This window comes from Cyprinus carpio, chromosome B15 (assembly GCF_018340385.1).
Source record: "Cyprinus carpio isolate SPL01 chromosome B15, ASM1834038v1, whole genome shotgun sequence".
Lineage (NCBI taxonomy): Eukaryota > Metazoa > Chordata > Actinopteri > Cypriniformes > Cyprinidae > Cyprinus > Cyprinus carpio.
This window is the reverse complement of record NC_056611.1, coordinates 10,717,406-10,736,606: the sequence shown is the minus strand read 5'-3', so window position 1 is coordinate 10,736,606 and position 19,201 is coordinate 10,717,406. Positions and strand designations below refer to the sequence as shown.

The following is a 19,201-nucleotide window of genomic DNA, read 5'->3' as shown; positions in this document are numbered from 1 at the left end:
TGTTTTGACCTCATCAGCAAGAAAAAGATCCCATTTTGTGATAAGAATACTTAAATTAATTTGATTTGCAAAGATATAAAAGATCATACACTAGGTCCTCTGTGGTCAGAGAAGTCCATGCCTTTCAAATTAATTAATCAAGGTATAATCATCACATTTTCTGATGATAAATTCTCATTCATCATCAGAATGATGAATGATCATCCACATTTTTAAGGCTAAATCTGCTGTGTATTTTTATAAGACTTCAAATTTTATGACTCAATATACAGTATATATATATATATATATATATATATATATATATATATATATATATATATATATATATATATATATATATATATATATATATTCTTTAGAATTTATAAATCAGCTTAAACATTATTTTAATTGCATATCCACAAATTCCCAGCTTCACCTTTTTCTGACTTTTCTCCTCCTTTTCTCCAGTTCCTGCTACACTGTTTCTGCTGTCCATAATGGTGAGAGATTCTTGTAAGATAAACACATGAAAAAAAAGGAAGATCAGGAGATGAGAGATTTGCAAAGCGAAACAACCAACCCCCCATTTCTCTTTTTTCCTCTTCTTCTCTTTCTTTCCCTCTCTCTCTCATTATCCTCCCTTGCTCATTTGAATAAATTAACACCCCCCTGACGTCTCGCTTCACCACCTTCCTCTTCCCCCCAATCTCTCCCCCCCTCAACAGGCTGCAGGGAGAGAGAGAGAAATCCAGAAATATCCTCCTGTTTCCACACACGTTCATTCACTTACTCCCTCATGCACATAGATACAATCACACCCACCCTCTATTACACCAAATTCATCCCGAAAGCTCGGGTTCAACAGTCTCATCTCTGCTAATGCAAAACAAAACCCTCCTCAGCATGCAAAAAAAAAAAAAAAGAAAGAAAAAGAAACATTACGAAATAAAAACATTTGGTCTTGTAAAAAACAGACTGGCGCGCAGCCGCAGATGCACAGGTCCCTCCCTCAGCTGACTGACTTGGTGCAGCTCACTGACTCATTTGACTAATGCTGGCGAGCGCAACATGGCGTACGGTTCTGTATCAGGCTGACTAATTAGTGCCAGTGCAGCTCCAGCAAAACTGGGCAAGCCGTGCACCACTGCGCCGCCATGCTAAACCAAAGCAGCTCACCATCTGGGCCTCCTCGGCCGCCATTTTGGATCTGCATGGCGCTAGTTTGCATAGAGCACTCTAATAGGCAGCCCGTACTGCAGGAGGAACTGAAACGAGCACGTTAGCCACCATTACAGAAGACTAGCATTTAGTGCCCTCCTGTTACCTGCGTGTGGCTGAGGTGGGAAGGCGCCATCCCTTGCCCCCTCCTTTACACACCGCTACCACCCTCTACCCTCAGTGACCTTGTAGGCATTTGGTTAGGGAGGGGGCTCTCTGCATTAATACCAGATACATTAGCGTTAATATGATTCTACCATGTAGCCGTGGCCTGAGGGGGGACTCTGATTGTCTGCGTATTAGCATTACCGTTCTCATTAGCCCACCCGCTTCTGCCGTCTCCGCGCTCTCTCCTTCCTTTTCCTCATTGGCGTACTCTCTCTCTCATTTTCTGCTTTTCTCCAGGCAACAGATGAGAGAGAGTGATGCAGATGATTTGTATTAGCAATGATTTCAGCAGTAGCTGCCTGCCTGCAAGTCAGTGGTCACTTCCTCTCTGATGCACATTGTGTAGATATATACACAGTATCTAGATTTCTTTCAGCCAGTGTGGCTTGTACTTTCTTTCTGAGTGTGTGTGTGTTTCTCCATAAGTGTGTGGGAGGGTAAGGGTAGCATTCCATCTTCTATATTTCCACTTGTTACATAAGAGTTGAGAGGAGTGGTAGAGAGAGGCCTCGGTAGGAAACAAAGAGTCCGGCTGATCTGCTCAACTGCTCTCTTCTCTGCTTATTCTATTCCATACAAACCAATACAGGAATCTTGACCGGCAATCTTCAGCATACATTTCTGAATTTCAGAGGTATCCAGGAGCTTACTAACAGGATCATTCCAATGCGTGTAGCCAAGGTAAACCTCTGTGTAATGGCCAAGTGCAGAGTTGTACTTGAGAACAGCTCTTTCTAATAGCAGAACACATGATCATGTTGAATCTGCCCAGACTCGGACCAAACTCTCTACTCGATCTTGACTTGGACTCGAATGAGCTGGTCTAGACTACGACACTGGACAAGTGACCCCTAATGGAAAGGCAAGGGCACTGGACAGCCACTGTCTTGTAGAGTTACAGTAGCTCCAACTTGCCTAAAAAAACCTGCCTGGAAGTTTCCAAAATACCTAGAAAGACCTTGATTAGCTGGTTCAAGAGTGTTTAAATGGTGTTGGAGATTAACTCTGCAAGACAGTGGCACCTCTGGACACCTCTGCCCCAAGGTGTTTTGTCAGGAGTTGTACCCTATAACACAAAAGTGTCATATGTATTCCAAATCTTTGTGCCACTGTGCTTGACCCTTTTGGTCATTCATTTCAAACTGGATTTGTTGCTCTCAAACTTAACCCAACCCAAAGCTAGGGTAGTTATCAGGTGAGGACAGCAATGAATGTTGTGGCCACATCACTCTCAGAAAAAAAAAGAAAAAAAAAAAAAAATTGTACCTTTCGCTTGTTGGGGCATTACCCTCAAAAGTACATATTAGCACCTTATCTAACCTAAAAAGGCACATGTTATTACTTCAAAGTATAATCAAGGTACTACTGTGAACTCTTTGAAGGTACTGCCCCTGTGTTAAGTAGTTCTACAATTTCCAAAATTTTCTTTTGGCCTGCAAAGTTACTCTATGGTATAGCATCACTGGGTGATAGAAAAAAAAATTGTCCCAGGCCCCGATGTAGTATTTACAATGACATTGTCGCAAACCAGATGGCAGTTGGGTCACTGAACCTACTGATTTTTGTTAAAAGTGATTTAATTGTTTAGACTTCAACTTTATTCCACTTAAAACCCAGGTTTTACTGATTCCCAAAAATGTACATGTGAGGTATTTGGCTTTGTCTGGAAATTTGCTTTACTTTTTTGTCGGGAAATTTTTACATTTAACTCTTTACAACTAACTATTTTCATGCAGTGAATTTTGTACTCTCCAATATGCAAACTTTTCCCAAATAGGAAAAAATAAATAAATAAATAAACCTTTGCAGAACTGAATTAACACTGCTCATATTTTTTACATACATAATGAAATTAACCAAAATATGCAACTTTTTAAAATGTTCAGATTTTGTAAAAAAAAATTTCTGTGGGCACAAACTAAGTTACCTAGAGTTTTAGCAGAGTAGTCATAATTTACATTTGATGTACCCTTGCCTTGTCCACTTAATTACAGCATGAAAGGTTCTGCAATGACAACATATCTTCAATAATGATTATTCCATTTAAATGATCTGAAATAACTGGATGAAATGCCATTAGATGAACTGTTCTGTTGCCCACTGGTCAGGCATAGCCTGTGTCTGGGGCTGGATAAGGATACATCGCTGTCATTATGTGTAGAATCACATGTCAGTTTGATGGATTTCTGTATCGGTTGATTCTCTGACAGGGCTGCACATAGCCTGTAATCAATAGCAGTACAGCACGTTACAGTTCAATAATTACCCGAAGTGGATGTGGGTGTGTGAAGCCAGAGAGCGCTGGAGCGGAACCATCAAGCCAAACACTGTAACCATTGGTAGCAAACTATCTCTCTACACATTGTTGTCATTTCTTAAGTTGCCCTGGGGATAGTGTGCCATACTGTAATTTTACACCCAGACATGTACTCTGGCATTGTTACGTATCATTGTCAAAATAATCCATAGAAATCCATCAGACTGCTTTTTTTCCTTTTAGGATGAAGGGTTTGCCAATTTCCACAAACAAAAACTGTCAAATGCTGTACAGATTTGTTTTATCTGAATTATAAGGGTTTAACAATGCTGTCCAATTACAATTTCCGCTGTTTAATTAAATTTATTCCTATGAATATTTCTTTTTGCAGACTTGGGTGGTGTAGAAAGACATAGTCGACAGACCGACAAAGCCGGGGTTGTCTGTAAGCGTTTTCCGCTACTCGAGACAATACATGATACGCCCCTCACATGTCATTCCTCTTATTTTAAGCACGGAACAATGCCGGCGATTCAGACATTCATCAGTGCGCCTCTGAAGCACGCGTTCTCCCTCATTCGCATACATTAACGCATAGAGAGACCGTGACAGGGTCTCGTGCAGAGTCTCTAAGGACGCACGCGTGTCACTCAGTGAACAGTGACATAAAAGAACGTACGCGGAGGCTTTTTACTCACAACATTTGGACGAACTTTGAAACAGCTTAAATATGATCCGCGGGTCTTAAATGGTTTAAGGTGGTCTCCCAGTCTGGACTTTTCCGTCCTGATCTGTTGAAAAGTGCCTAAAACCAGTCAACAGATCACGCTAGGAGAACGGACAAGATTTAAACAGTTTTTGTCAGCAGCGTTGCATCAGTGTAAGATTTCTGGCGGTAAAAGGTAAAAGGAAGCCGTTGTCATCGCGAAAAGTGATGTGCGTAAAAAGAAGCCATTAAGTTCCCAGGTGCGCTATGGTAACACTGAGTGCCACAGAATGCCCCGGCTGTCTCCAGCCACGTGGACCGCTCACAACAACAACAACAACATGTTAAGTCCTGTCCTCCCTGATGCACTCAACCCACCCCCACCAACAAAACTCCGCGCGCCGTCCTCGCCGCGTCTCTCTCTGGCCCCGCACCAGCACCTCTCCATCTCGCCATACCATTAGACTACCGAAGGAGGGGCCGCTCGGATGACGGTCCCGCGGAGGGGAGGGTACGAGAGGCGGGACCAAAGTCTTCCCCGCTTCTCGGCGCTGGCGAGTCCGGGACTAGGGCTGGAGAGATCGCCGGGGAGCATCGTCACCACTCCTGCACGGAGCCTCGCCTGGCCGAATACTGCACAGTGCACACGTCGGGATTGCAAAACATTCCTGAGAAATATACCTGCTATTTATGGCATGTGGCTGGTAACTTTACTCCTGCTGTATTCTTTTCAAGAAGGTATGTGGTCAGTTTATTTTTTTGCAGCTTTTTAACTTATAACAATGTTGAAATAAAACGTCACAATGTATTAAACTAAATTAAGTGGAAATGTGTGTGCACAAAAATCGCGCTGTAAAGTTTACTGAATAGATATTCAGCGTTATTTTATTGTGCGCTCACATATCTGGATTTCAGGAAGTTTCTCTCGCTCCAAAACTAATACAACTTCGTTCAAAAATGTTTTCAGTTGCTTAAAATGTGGGAAATTATATCTCTAGTCGGTGATTAACCACGAACAGGAGATTATGAGGCTGTAGGATCTGCATGTTCCCGTGCGCAAAGATGGGGGAGATAGCATGATTTGTATGCAAGATATGAATATGCTGTTGAGCTATGAATATGTAGAACTGGATCAGAATTTGCATCGGTCGTGTACATTTACCATACACTTTTGGCCTTCTGTGCTTTGCTGGGTAGGGAAAGTAGAGTTGGTCAGTGTGAATTTGTTTGCGCTTGGTGTACTTTTTTACTGGGCTAGAAAAAGAATGCACATTTCCTAGGATTTGAATATGCCCGTTCGTTGTTTAAAGTAACATGCTGCTGTATGCCTTTGGGGAAAAGAATAATAGGTATTTTGTAATAAAAGTGCGTGTTTTTGTGGTAGAGGATGAATATAACTGCATAGATCCTGTGAAAAAAATAGAATGGCAAATTCAGCCTCATTTCCAATTAGCACTGGTGCAATTAGTGGTCCTCCATTTTCTATGCCAACAGATTCCTGGTTTGGCTGTGCTGATGGTGGGTTTGATAAGGCACATTTGAATTTGTATAAATGCAAAACGAAGATGTGCTTTATTGTAATCATAATTAAGGTTATTTATTTGCTCATTCTGTTAGTTTTACGCATCAATTTCTGTCATGATGTCTCCTCAACAATTTTGTTTTTGACACCTCACAGCATATATACCCCTCCTTCTCTCACCCTCCAGCCTTGGAGATATGCTTTCAGTTTTTGCTCGTTTTTTTCCCTAATATTATCTTATTTCTGGATGAAACCACTTTTCAAACGTGTGCGCCTATTTTGAAGTTTTCTTTATCTGATATTTCTTTGTCAAGTATGGATTTTTATTTACCCACAGACAGTTCAGGTGTAAATTATTTGCCTGGTTTTACAGTGCTTGAGTTTAGATGCTTTATATATATATATATATATATATATATATATATATATATATATATATATATATATATATATATATATATATATATATATATATATATATATAATTACAATGTCATTTGTTTAGGGATGTAAGGTCAGAATTATTCTCTCTCTCTCTCAGTTTGTGTGTGTGAGAGAGAGGGTTTGTGAAAGAGAACTGTGGTGTGTATTAATGTGTGTGTTTGTGTGAGTTCTTGTACGGGGGAGGAAGGGCGCAGTAGGGCGTAAAGTGCGTAAAAAACGGGATACGGAGGTCGCAAACAAACTTATTTTTATTATTTTTTGCTGTGTTTTCTTTTTCTTTTCTAGTGCTCATAGTTTATAATATGTTTTCTGTCGTTTTCACAATATATTTCTTATCTTGTATCTTGAGACCTGATGACACGGTCGATGGGAGATGTAAAACGCACATCAATTATCATACATGCATATGCATTAGGACTGCGTATTTTTCCGAGAGGGCCGCGCCTCCATCTTTTCCACTTTCAAGGAATGTAGAAACATTCCCCATTAAAAAAACTCCTCCCAAACATTTCCCGAATTAATTGTATGTTGTCATAAGAACACATTTTAGTCGTTTTTGGTTAGGAATTATCAGTCATTTTAAATGAATATTATGCATTATCGTGACCCGGGCAACTTCTAGCATATTACCCCCCTGCCTTCACACCTGAACCCCGGTCTAGGAAACCGGATCCAGGGTAAATTGCAGTCTCGAGGGTCAGCTTGTATTTTTATGGAAATGCAACTACATGAAATGGAAAAAGGCACCGATGGATGCTGCAGTATTGTTTGTGGAAATTTCCATTGTTATTTGCATGGGAGTTATAATCTGATTAAAAATAATAACTATTATTATTATAATTATTATTAACAATAAAAAAACACTTATAGCAAATACATATTTTTATTAAACTGATTAATAATGCCATAGTTTATTGGAGGTTATTTTTTATTTTTATTTTTTAAAACGTGTTGGCTTTATATGGAATATGGAATATCATTTTTTTAGAATTAACCAGATGTTGTGTACGCTCAATGTGATAGATCTCAAATCTGTTTAGAATATCAAACAAAACATTTTAACAAATATTTGTTTATCTTCATTAATTTTATTTATGACAGATTTGCTTCATAGGATATTGAATAATGAATGAAGGGGCTGTCCAATATTTATTTTAAGGATCAACAGTCGTCAGGTTGTCAAATTTGTGTGGTGGCTGCGATATCATCCGGTCTGATCCGATTTTCTGAACATTTGCCTAAATTAAAATGTGATTGAAAGGAGCTTGCCACGCCAGACCTTTTTAGAGTGAGACATAATAATGATGATGATAATTATAATAATAACTTACATATTTATGTCTAACATCAACAATAACAGAAATATGTGAACATTAAAAAAAAAAGAAAAAAAAAAGACTAATTTACCCACTTTCATGCGTTTTCACCTCCAAACTGCTCGCAATGTCAAACCTGCTCCTCACATCAGGACACCTCTATCCCACCCGGTCTCCCCCTCATAGAAATATGCAAAATTGGTTTCCTTTCTCCCCCAGTTCTTCCCAGCTGCGCAATTAGTAGGAGATCTGCCGCATCCCCCACTCCAAAAGTAAATCAGGTCATTGGCCATAAGGACTCCATTTATTCTCTCTCTCTCTCTCTCTCTCTCTCTCTCTCTCTCTCTCTCTCTCTCTCTCTCTCTCTGTTTCGTTATACTCGTCATATAGGCCTACACCTGTTTCCCTCTTCTTCTTTTTTATGTAATTTGCCGGGAGCCACATTGCATTATAATACGATATTTCCTGAATAAAAATAAAGAGTAAAGCCTTGTGTGACAGCAGCATGAGTCACAGTTATAAACACACGTTACTCTCATAAACTGTAGTAATATGTACTTGAACTTTTCGTCTACTTGAGAATGAGATGGTTTAGACTGAACAGGTTTGTCCTATCAGTGTTTTTTTTTTTCCTCCAACGAATTATGTCCTGAATTGATTTTTAAAATCCAATCCGTTTCTACTATCTAAATAATTTCACTCATTTAATAGTCCAATATAGGCTACATTTTTTTTTTTTAGATTTAGAAAAGTTTTACAAAGTATGTGTTTCATTCCTGTGCTCGAGTCGTGGGAAACATCAAACAATTGCTTTGTTGGTCAAGAAAGTTTAAAACAATTTTAAATCACGAATCACGATGATATTATAGGGAAATATGTAGGGAAATGTGGGGTGGGGGGGGAAGACATGATAATCAACGATTATCAGTCCATGTGTCTTTTTAATTCGTGTGTTTTTAATAATAGACTTTATGTATTAAATATAAGCTTTTAGCTGTATGTTTATTGTGGCATTTTTTACATGCTTTATTTTATGGAATTAAACAGCTCTGTGACTGTTTAAATCAGACATGCAAACTATCCATATAAACTCTAGACAGTCTGAACTCTGTGTTAAATACGTCACTTTCAGACCCTTCAAACGCCGAAGGAAATTGGCGCCACAAATGTAAGGGTTGAGATTTACTGGGTTAAGCGCCGAGCTATTTTTTCCCTCGACCTAAAATCAAACCCCGCCGCTCCACCTGCCATTTCAGCTGAAGTGCGGTCAAAATAAAAATCTACGTGTCACTCTGGCGTTCCGCTTCGACAGGTGACCGCTGTTCTCCTTTCAGAGCTCGTGTGCCGGTGAGTTAAGCGCGTGAGCGAGCATTTCTCGCCTCCGGAGCACCTGCTGCACGCGGCGCGTCGAGGCCACTTGTCCAACCAATCGGACACCCTGCGCAAGGCAATAGATCTGGAGAGTTAGAATAATGTAACATCCAGTGTCAGGGCACGAATTATGATTTGACTTACATATTTAAAGCATGCGTCCTCCAATCAATGTCCAATCGATTAGGGATGGGGGTCTTAAACAAATGTCTCTTCTTTGTGTGTGTGTGTGTGTGTGTGTGGTTTCAATTAAGTTAGCTACAATTAGTGCACTAGTCGCTCACGAACAGAAGTAGCCCGAGGAGGTAACCGTAGCAACAGCACGCTGCTCTAGCACTTTCCCGCATTCCTTTGCGAACAAATGTGCACTGGGAAACAACACAACTCTCAATATTATATATATATATATATATATATATATATATATATATATATATATATATATATATATATATATATATATATATATATACTGATTTGTTTAAAACGCCTCAAATAGGACATACATAATTAGTTAATCTAACTAGTGATTAGCCTTATCTTTAATTGTATGGAAAAGATTATGCGTTCAGCGGCCCAAATGTGGTGTATTGGAGCACTCAGGTTTAGTGTGTGTGTAAAAGTTTAATATTTTATTATATGTTGATATAGTATGTTTATTTACAAATTAAAATAGTTTAGGAATACATGTAGATTAAAATAGATTAAATATACAAGAAACTGCTGATTTGAATAAGATTATATAATCAGTCTTTTTTTTTTTTTTTTTTTTAAACAACCATTAAGATAAATGGTCTGAAGTACGTGGATTTTATTTTTTCATTTATTTTTTTATTTTTTTTGCTCATATATAGAATCTTTCTCCAGGTGGTTTTCCATTATAGTGGGTTAATTCCTGCACCTCATTAATAATTGTGACTCTGGACAACAAAACCAGTCATAAGGGACATTTATTATTACTATTATTATTATTATTATTATTAAATAAAAAAGTGAGAAAATTGTATTTAAAGTCGTCTAAATTAAGTTCTTAGCTATGCATATTACTAATCAAAAATAAAGTTTTGATATATTTACAGTAAGAAATTTACAAAAAATATCTTAATGGAACATAATCTTTACTAATGATTTTTGGCATAAAAGAAAAATCTATCATTTTGACCCATACAATGTATAGTTGGCCATTGCTACAAATATACCCGTGCTACTTATGACTGATTTTGTGGTCCAGGGTCACAATTGGTTAAACTTACTCGCCCTGTGTTACAACACTCCTCATTTTCAACAATGTACTTAGTAAATCATGTGTAGACATGTTTATCTCTGATAGTTACATTCTTTATGCAATTTTTGTAAATTCCTCTATGGTTTCATATTTGTGATATTAGCTTCCAATCAATTTCTCTAATTACAGGAACCACAGAAGTTCAGATTCCTGCAACTCCTATTGCAGATTATGAAATACTTGCATTGTACTCAGAGGTAAAGCGTGGCCAGAAGAGGGGCAGGTTATAAAGTGTTTATTAACTACCCGAAACATGGGAGATTTAGTAAAATTCACATTTTATTGACTCTTTTAAAAATGCATTGACAGGACTGACACTCTCAACCTCCAAAATCATCCTTGGAAGTCTGAGCTGCTTCTGCAAAAGCGGATTTTTATTATTTTTTTTTTTTCCTGACGCTGCAGTAACGTGAAAATAAGGGAGTAAAAAACCCTTACCCATTTCAATATCCAACCCCTAATGCATTTCGAACTGCGTTTATCAACCTCACACTCTTACACAATCATATATTTGATTCATTAGATGCATGCAAAATGCTAATTATATAACCAAACATATAGATATATACCTCCTCTACCACTTTTCTCTCACTCTCTTCTCAAAGAGATTGCCATACAAATGTGGGAGGTTACATGTGACTGGTTTCCAATCCACTTGAGCTCACTCACGCAAAGCACTGAACAATCACAGGGACAACAGTGGCAGGCAAGCTTTACTCTAATATACCAGAACAAATGTAATCTAAACACAAGTGTACATGTGTCCTCCTCAGCCTAGCTATGAAGAAATGTCAGACATGCACACACATACACACACACACCCCCATCCGTGCTATCGTAAACCCATTTATAACTGAGTGTAGTGTAGAGCTGACTTTAGATTCAGCTGGAAGTTACTCAGCACCTGTAGTATTGATTTTTTCCTTGACTGCGCCGTGCATAAATGATTATTGGTTTGATAAGTGGCTTGTCTGAGGAAAGGTATAAAAACAAAGGAGGAAGAAAGTCAGCCCTCTCTCTCTTAATCTCATGAGTCATTTTAAAAGGTTAAAGAAAACATTATGACACTGGAAGCTGTTAAAAAAAATATGCAGCGTTGTAGCTCGATACAGACAGGCTTGACAGCGGAAATGGCCCTTGAACAATCTGTGAATAAATTAATTGAGAAGCTCGGAGGCAAATGGATGGTTGAATTGCGTTGTTGTCGAACAGTTGTGCGCCCCAAAAATATGCGTCTGCATTTAGACATGCTTATGTAGGTGAGACACAGTGATCGAAAGAGAGATTGTGTATAGATTTCTTTGGGGAGAGGGTGTGAAGATCTATGCATGCGAGAGAGAGTGTGTGTCTAAGCAAATGCAGATGAGCGACTGAGAGAGCTGCATTATGCATAGCGGCTCACCATTGGCAATAGCCTAGGCTGTCCACAATTCATATTCAAATGGCATTTTCATAGTGACCGAACAAAAAAATATATGTATGTATGTATGTATTTATGCATGTCTATGCTGTGCAAATGTGCAAGAAGAAGGACCACATAAAGAGGAAAAGATGGGAAAGAGGAAAATAGGAGGCGATTAACAGGGAGAGATGGCGAGAAGGAAGGAAAAACAACAAGAAATGATGAGCAAAGACATTTTTGAGCAGGAATTTTTTTTTCGGTTCGAGGAAGTTGTTGGAGAATAACGTGTCCATCTTGAGAGTTAGACAGATAGGGAAAATGGGCATCATTAATGGAGCATTTCAGCATTCCCATTCCTTTCCCTCGTTTGGCATATGGCAATGAGAATGGAAAGGAGCTTCAGGGCTTCGTTAGCCCTCACACGGAAGTCATCTCAGAACAAAGAGAGAAGAAATTGGGTTATTGCATTGCCCTTTCTTTTTTCTCTCCTTAAGACCCCCCTAAATTATTGAACATCTACCCTAAATGTCTCAACAATTGTCCATGGACATATGAAGTCCTTGGACATAGAGGTCAACCATTTTCGCATGGTTTGTGTGTATACTGCTGCTGATGTATTCCAATTTTTTTCTTCTTTTTTGTGTTTTCATGATGAATATATCAACATATATTTAAAATAATACTCTAAATTAATTTTCATTGACCACATTGTTTAGGGTGACCATACATTGTCTTTTTACCTGGACATGTCCTGGCTGTGATTGCTAAATCGCCTAAAGTGTCCAGGTTTTTGCTTTGTTTTCCTGTGGATGTGTTCTCTACATATATTACAGTTATGTATTTGTATTTATTTTACTGTTTTCTCTAAATCCTACCTTTTTGTACAACAAGATTGGCCCATTATGTACAATGCCTGTACGCTATTGGTCAAACTATTTTTCTGTTATCACCTTCAGCAAGTATGAAAACAATGGAATATTTTTTTTTTCTTGCATGTCATAGCAACATATATATCGCTAATGATTTCTAAAAAAAAAAAAAAAAATCCCCTGTTCATTCTATATATTTTTGCATGAAATATATATATATAAATATATATATATATATATATATATATATATATATATATATATATATATATATATATATATATATTTCCTATCAGTCCCCCAATAGTGGCACCTGTTGGTTTGGAGTCCAAACTGCAGCTGTCCTGCTCTCAAGCTTTTCCTTTACCCGTCCTTACCTCAGACACCCCCCACCACAATCACCCAGACAGTGGGGGTGATATCCCCAGGCTGTCCCTTTTGGATCCACAACCCCTTACCCAGAACCCCGCTGTGAGATTATAGATATTGCAATCTTTATTATGGGGGTTTATGCTTTAGGCTATAATCTGCAAAGGCAAAATAGGTGGGGAGCAGGGGGACTAAACAGTTGACCTGTTTTTCATCCCATTTCAATAAGACCATGACCATATTTCCCAGTGTTGCTGTGTTTTGTTTAGATGTACTGTGAACTGATGTGTTGTCATGCAGGCTTTTGTCTATTTTTGTTTATGCCATGAGCGGGGTGGTGTTTGCTCTTGTTTGTCCAATAATAAGAGATAGATGTTTTTATATATATATATATAGATATATATATATATATATATATATATATATATATATATATATATATATATATATATATATATTCTTAAAAGAAGCTTTTACAAATTAACGTTTGTTTTGTGCTTAGTTTTAAGTTAAATTTCTGTGGAAATGAGGAGATTGGCGCTGTCTATAGTGCTGAAATGTGTTTAGGGACCATTCAGTCACTGTCCATGGTCCTGAAAAGGGCTCTCGGAATTATATTTGACACAGCTCAGAAACCAGGATAGAGTGCACTCTGCTCTCGTCCCAAATAGCACTTAAGGCTGACGGCAGCCAGGGACTGCTCCATTTTGAGCATGTCAGGAATCTTTGCTGTTTAACTCTAATGCTGGATCCCAGAGGTTCCTTACACAAAAGTGTGGGTCAAACATTTGCTTCAAAACCTAGATTTGTCAGTGCAACTGTGGCACTGCATTGAAAGCCAACCTTGCGTGCAAGCTCAGTCTAGTCAAGCAGTCCTCAACTGAGGGTGGGTGGGTGGGTGGTGGGGGTTTGTCATGGCCCAGTAGGGGGCCTCAGTAAACTTTTTTATTTTATTTATTTATTTATTTATTTATTTTGAATAAAAGAACTAGGTGTTATGATCCCAATATTCAGCCTGTTTAACAATAACCTTGACTGTAGGGGACTTTGGAGTAACAAAGGTTGAGAACTGCCAGTCTAGATGTTGTTCTAATGTAATCCAGCCTTTCATGCAAAGTGTTAACAATGAAAAACATTTTATTTCATTCCTATTCAACCTGTGACTCCTGATGGCACATCCACCCCACCCCCCAATCTAACCTACCACTATGCACACTCTAAACCTGGTCCTGTCTGTACTCTTGCCCCCTGGCTCGCACCCACCTCCATAATCGGCCCTCCCCGCAGGGCAGAGTGAGAGGGGAAGTGATAGAGGCCCTCCACCGTGCTGCGATTATCAGGCCAGGAAGGGTGTGTGTGTTAAATGTGAAAGAAGATTATATGGATTTAACTCTCTGCGTCTGGCGTACAAATTCCAATCACATAACATATCCCTTCATGTTCTATGGGAATATAAAAAGAGAGGGAGAGAAAGTGATGGATGGAGAGAGAAAGAATCCAAACCCCCATCTTACCCAGTAAAATCTTTAGTTCTAATCTCAGCCTTTCTATTTTCTAACATCACTTTTTTCTTATTTTTTATTTATGTTTTGCATGTTTTTATATATTTACATTTTGCTTGTTTTTTTTTTCCTCATTAAAATAAATATTATTATTGTCCTTTGTAAGCCTTTAAATGGAGTTTAGGATTAACATTATTATAGCCATTAAAGGAATATAATATCTTCTTGTGTCTTTCGAAACCCATTTAACTTACTGTTTTGCGTGGCACACACTAAGAAAGATATTTTATAGCATGTTCAAGCTGTTTATTTCCAAACAATGAAAGTTCACTTTCACTGCATTAAAACAAGCTTCATTTTCCTTTTAGGTGAACTGTTCCTTTAATATTTAGTGTCATTGGGTATGAATTCCAATTTCATATTTATTTGTATATATTGCGATGCTATCTGTTCAGTATGCGGAAGCTTATAGGTACCCCATTGATTTTAATGCCATGGTAGCATGTCACCATTATTCTTTCAAACACAATGAGAATCACAAGAATGGGGGTTAATCCAGGCATTGTTGACATAAACCTGGTGGGGGGCATTAATTAAATGTAATTGCCTTAGAAGAATATTATCTTGCTTTGGGCTTGTGTCTCCCTTGGCTCGGAGCCAGAGCTGAGCTAAGCAATTCTCTGAATACAAAAAGATACAGAGCCATCCCACCCGAACCATGTAATCCGTAATAGAGCCTGCAGATAATAGAGATGCCAGAATGGTAAATCGCTAAAACGCCGCCTTAAAAGGACATAATTAGCTATGCTTCTAAACTAGCATGCGTGTTAATTTATGCAAACCGCCACTTTTTTTCTCTTTTCTCACAGTAGTCCGGATTCGATAATACACCAAGAGCGAATGATTGTCTGATCCACATTAGCTGTCAGAGAGGTTTGTAGATACATTGCGGGGGTTCTATGACCTATTTATTCTCCTATCAGATGGCAGCATTCAGCACGGCTCACACCGCACACATATTAGATTAGTGATATTCTTTAATGCCTGCCCTACAACTGTGCTGTTATAGCTGTCATTTGGCTTAAGGTTGGATAAGTTACTTTGGCAAGGAAGCATCTGAAAAGAACATACACAGGAAAGATGTGAATGGAGAGTAAATATCCACTCTTGCTGTGGACAAAGTTGGCCTTTGTTTGGAAGCCCCGCTGATTCGTGCATCTGGCTTTGTGTGTGCTTTTGTGGAAATTGCAGCATTTTCTGTTGTACAAGGAGTCATTTTAACATTTTAAAGAACTTAGTCAGGGTAGCGCCATATTTAATTTTTGCCATGAATAAAAATGAGATTGTGAGGGTTAGAATTACTCTGCGTTAAATGGATTGTGCTATATCTAGGACTATATCTTTATTGTTTTATTTATAGTTAAAGTCCTTGGTGTGAACAGGCATCAAGTCTCTTCTTCACAGTCATGTTTATGTCTGTGTTAAATTCAGTATGACATCTAACCTGACTAAGATACTAAAGAACCTTGGGTACATTTCCCAAAAGTATAGTTAGCCAACTATGGTTGCAAATTCTGTCGTTATCAGCACAGTTCAAAGATTTGGTGTTTTCCGAAAACATAGTTCCAATTAATATTCGCTCACAGTATTGGAACTGCAGCTCTCGAATTGTGGTTAGTAGTATAGATTAATTCTACATCTTTCAGTTTATCAAGAGATGGTCAACAGTTTTTCAGAGTTTGGATGTGCTAATGAAAGAACATGCAACCATGGGTGTCTAACAATGCAGCCAACAAATGCAGCCTTAAGAGGGCACAGCTTTTGAAATGATAGAGCCATTGTTTAATTTTTTAACCAATTACTTAGCATAATTTATTATTTCCACCTGTCTGATGCAAATTATAACAAATATGCTGAACCAACATGGTTCAAAGAACAGTTGTGAGTTAAAGTTCAAATATTAACCAACTTGTTCCGAACAACGAACGGGCGACAAAGTAACTCTGGCTTTTGGAAGCAGTTATAACAGTAGTTAATTTATCCAATGATGCATCATACTGTGGTAAATACACATCAGTTGTGATGTCAACATTAAATATGTTGAACCAACGTGGTTCGAATTACAGATATGCGACAAAGTACAAATATATTGAACCATCTTTTTCCGAATGATGGATGTCCGACAGAGTTACTGAGGTTTTGGGATACAGTTGTGAATAGCTTCAGCAGTTAATTTCTCCAATGATGCATCATACTATAAGCATCAGTCGTGATGTCAGTTGTGATGTCAACATCAAATATGTCGAACCAACTTGTTACGAACAATGGATGTGCGACAAAGTAACTGTGACTTGCTACTGTAGTGACAAGCTAACATAGCTTCCCCATATAGATTGTGCACTTGGTAAACGACAGACAAATAATAAGATAAAGGAACATTTTTGGTTACATCATCTTCCCAATCCAGTGATTGATTTCTAAATTTGAATTTGGTTGTGCTGACCCAGTGGGAACGTCTCTGGGATAATCCAATCAGAGCATGGCGTGCACCTCAGACATGAATGTGAGGTGAAAGTTTGCCAGAATGACACGCAGTGCTTCTTTTATGATTTTAAAGTGCCGTAATTCATAGGTGCAAGTATTGATTGGCCCCTTTACCTGTCCAGGTGTTGATTTGAAGAATAAAAGAAAAAGAAAAAACTTCACAACTGACCATCTTGTCTCTCTTCCAGTGCACAGCGAGGATGTGGTCTCGACGCGGCTGTACTTTGTGAATGCTTCCCTGCAGAGAGTGACCTTCTCCAGCTCAGTGGGGGTGTCCCTGCCCTGTCCTGCGGGTGGCGCCCCCCATGCCGTCCTTCGCTGGTACCTGGCCACCGGCGACGACATCTACGACGTGCCACACATCCGCCACGTTCATGCCAACGGCACGTTGCAGCTCTACCCCTTTTCCCCCTCTGCCTTCAACAGCTTCATTCATGATAATGACTACTTCTGCACTGCCGAGAACCAGGCCGGCAAGATCCGCAGCCCTAGCATCCATGTCAAAGCAGGTGAGACATGATCCCATTTATCCATCCATCTGTCCATCTGTCCTTCTGTCTATCCATCTATTTAATGTATTTATATGGTGGTGTAGTGCAGTGAGTAAAGGTCAGGGTTGGCAACCACTAAGTTTCTTGGTCAGATCTCACAAGGAACAGGCCATGACCGATTCTCACTATTAAGTAGTTGCATTTTAGCATGCATTTTAATAGAATATTGACTGTATATTAGTACTTATAAAGGACATATAAATGCCTTATTCTGTAAGACCATATTTTAGATCCCTTAGCTCTACCCAATACCTAAACTTAACATCTACCTTACTAACTATTAATAAGCAGCAAATTTCAAAGTTTATTGAGGCTTGTTGTTAATTGTTAGTTACCAGCGAGAATTTATTCCCAATCTACAGTGTAAGCAAAACTTGGTTAGTCATTATATATAAAACCTTAATTATTTCAATAGCTGGTGGACAGATATGGAAGCAGATTAGTCTCAAATATAATTCACGCAAAAAACACGATTCACACATGCGTAGACAATTTCACATGCATGAAACCTAATTCACGTACACACAAAAAAAATTCACGTGCGTGAAAAAATATATATATTCACAAAAAGCAATTCACATGCGCAAAATAAAATTATATATTCATAAAATTCATTTCACAAATGCAAAACACAATTCGTAGATATACAACTGTGCACAAAAACCTTTGAATGTTTAAAATGTACGAGTGTCTGAATGTACAAATCGTCATTTACTACGAATCCACTCGGATTTGTGTGTGTGTGTGTTTTTGAGACTTTCCTGGCAGAGCTCTCTTCCCACGTGGGTCTGTCGTACTCTTTAGCCAATCAGATGCGAGCTTACCATTCAACCAATCATATCATAAGCCACTGAGAGTGCATTCAAGGAGCACGATTCTGCGCACCTTTTGCGCAATATGGATTAATTAGAACGGAAATTAAGACTTTACATCAGTAATCCCATAGACAGTAAAAGAAATGGACACAGCGACCCAATTGGAACTCAATTGAGACAAGTGAAGCCCATTTTTAGCGATTTTTAGAACTTCCGTTTCTGACGCGCAGACTCAAACTAAGCTTGAGGACGTCAGCAACCTGTCTGACAGATGTAAATCTTCTAGTAGCTGTGCGTGCAAACTGTTAATCTTGCAGAGACGGCGAGCTTGAGTGGGGAGTTCTTTGGCGTGAGTGAGCAGGAGTAAGTATTCTGTTTAATTATTTTGTATAGTATTTTAAAATGTAACGCCAGGGCTTCAATGGGCTTCTCTCTTGACGTCTCCCCGATTGCCTGCAAGCTTCTGAATGCACTCTTGGTGGCTTATGATGTGATTGGTTGAATGGTAAGCTCGCATCTGATTGGCTAAAGAGTACGACAGACCCATGTGGGAAGAGAGCTCTGCCAGGAAAGTCTCAAAAACACACACACACACAAATCCGAGTGGATTCGTAGTAAATGACGATTTGTACATTCAGACACTCGTACTTTTTTGGAATTGCTTTTTGTGAATATATATATTTTTTTTCACGCACGTGAATTTTTTTGTGTGTACGTGAATTAGGTTTCATGCATGTGAAATTGTTTACGCATGTGTGAATCGTGTTTTTTGCATGAATTATATTTGAGACTAATCTGTCTCCATAGACAGATACATTTTATTAATAAATATGAATATAAACATAAATAAAAATATTTGTATACGCTACCTTTTGTG

At 38.5% G+C, this 19,201-nt stretch overlaps 1 protein-coding gene across 8 annotated transcripts in view; it reads left to right on the top strand.

Annotated features, from left to right (window-relative positions):
• The first annotated feature begins 4,356 nt into the window (after nt 1–4,356).
• Nucleotides 4,357–19,201, top strand: part of LOC109109487 (Down syndrome cell adhesion molecule-like protein 1 homolog) — a 130,693-nt gene continuing 115,848 nt past the window's right edge. For 3 of the 8 annotated variants that reach the window (XM_042739189.1, XM_042739187.1, XM_042739185.1), the window contains exons 1-2: nt 4,361–5,072; nt 17,147–17,467. In XM_042739189.1, coding sequence (XP_042595123.1) covers nt 4,823–5,072; nt 17,147–17,467 — 571 coding nt within the window. In that variant the 5' untranslated portion in view covers nt 4,361–4,822. Of the gene's footprint in view, nt 5,073–17,146; nt 17,468–19,201 lie in introns of all 8 variants that reach the window. The other 5 variants (XM_042739191.1, XM_042739190.1, XM_042739186.1 and 2 more) reach the window with 4 other exon arrangements.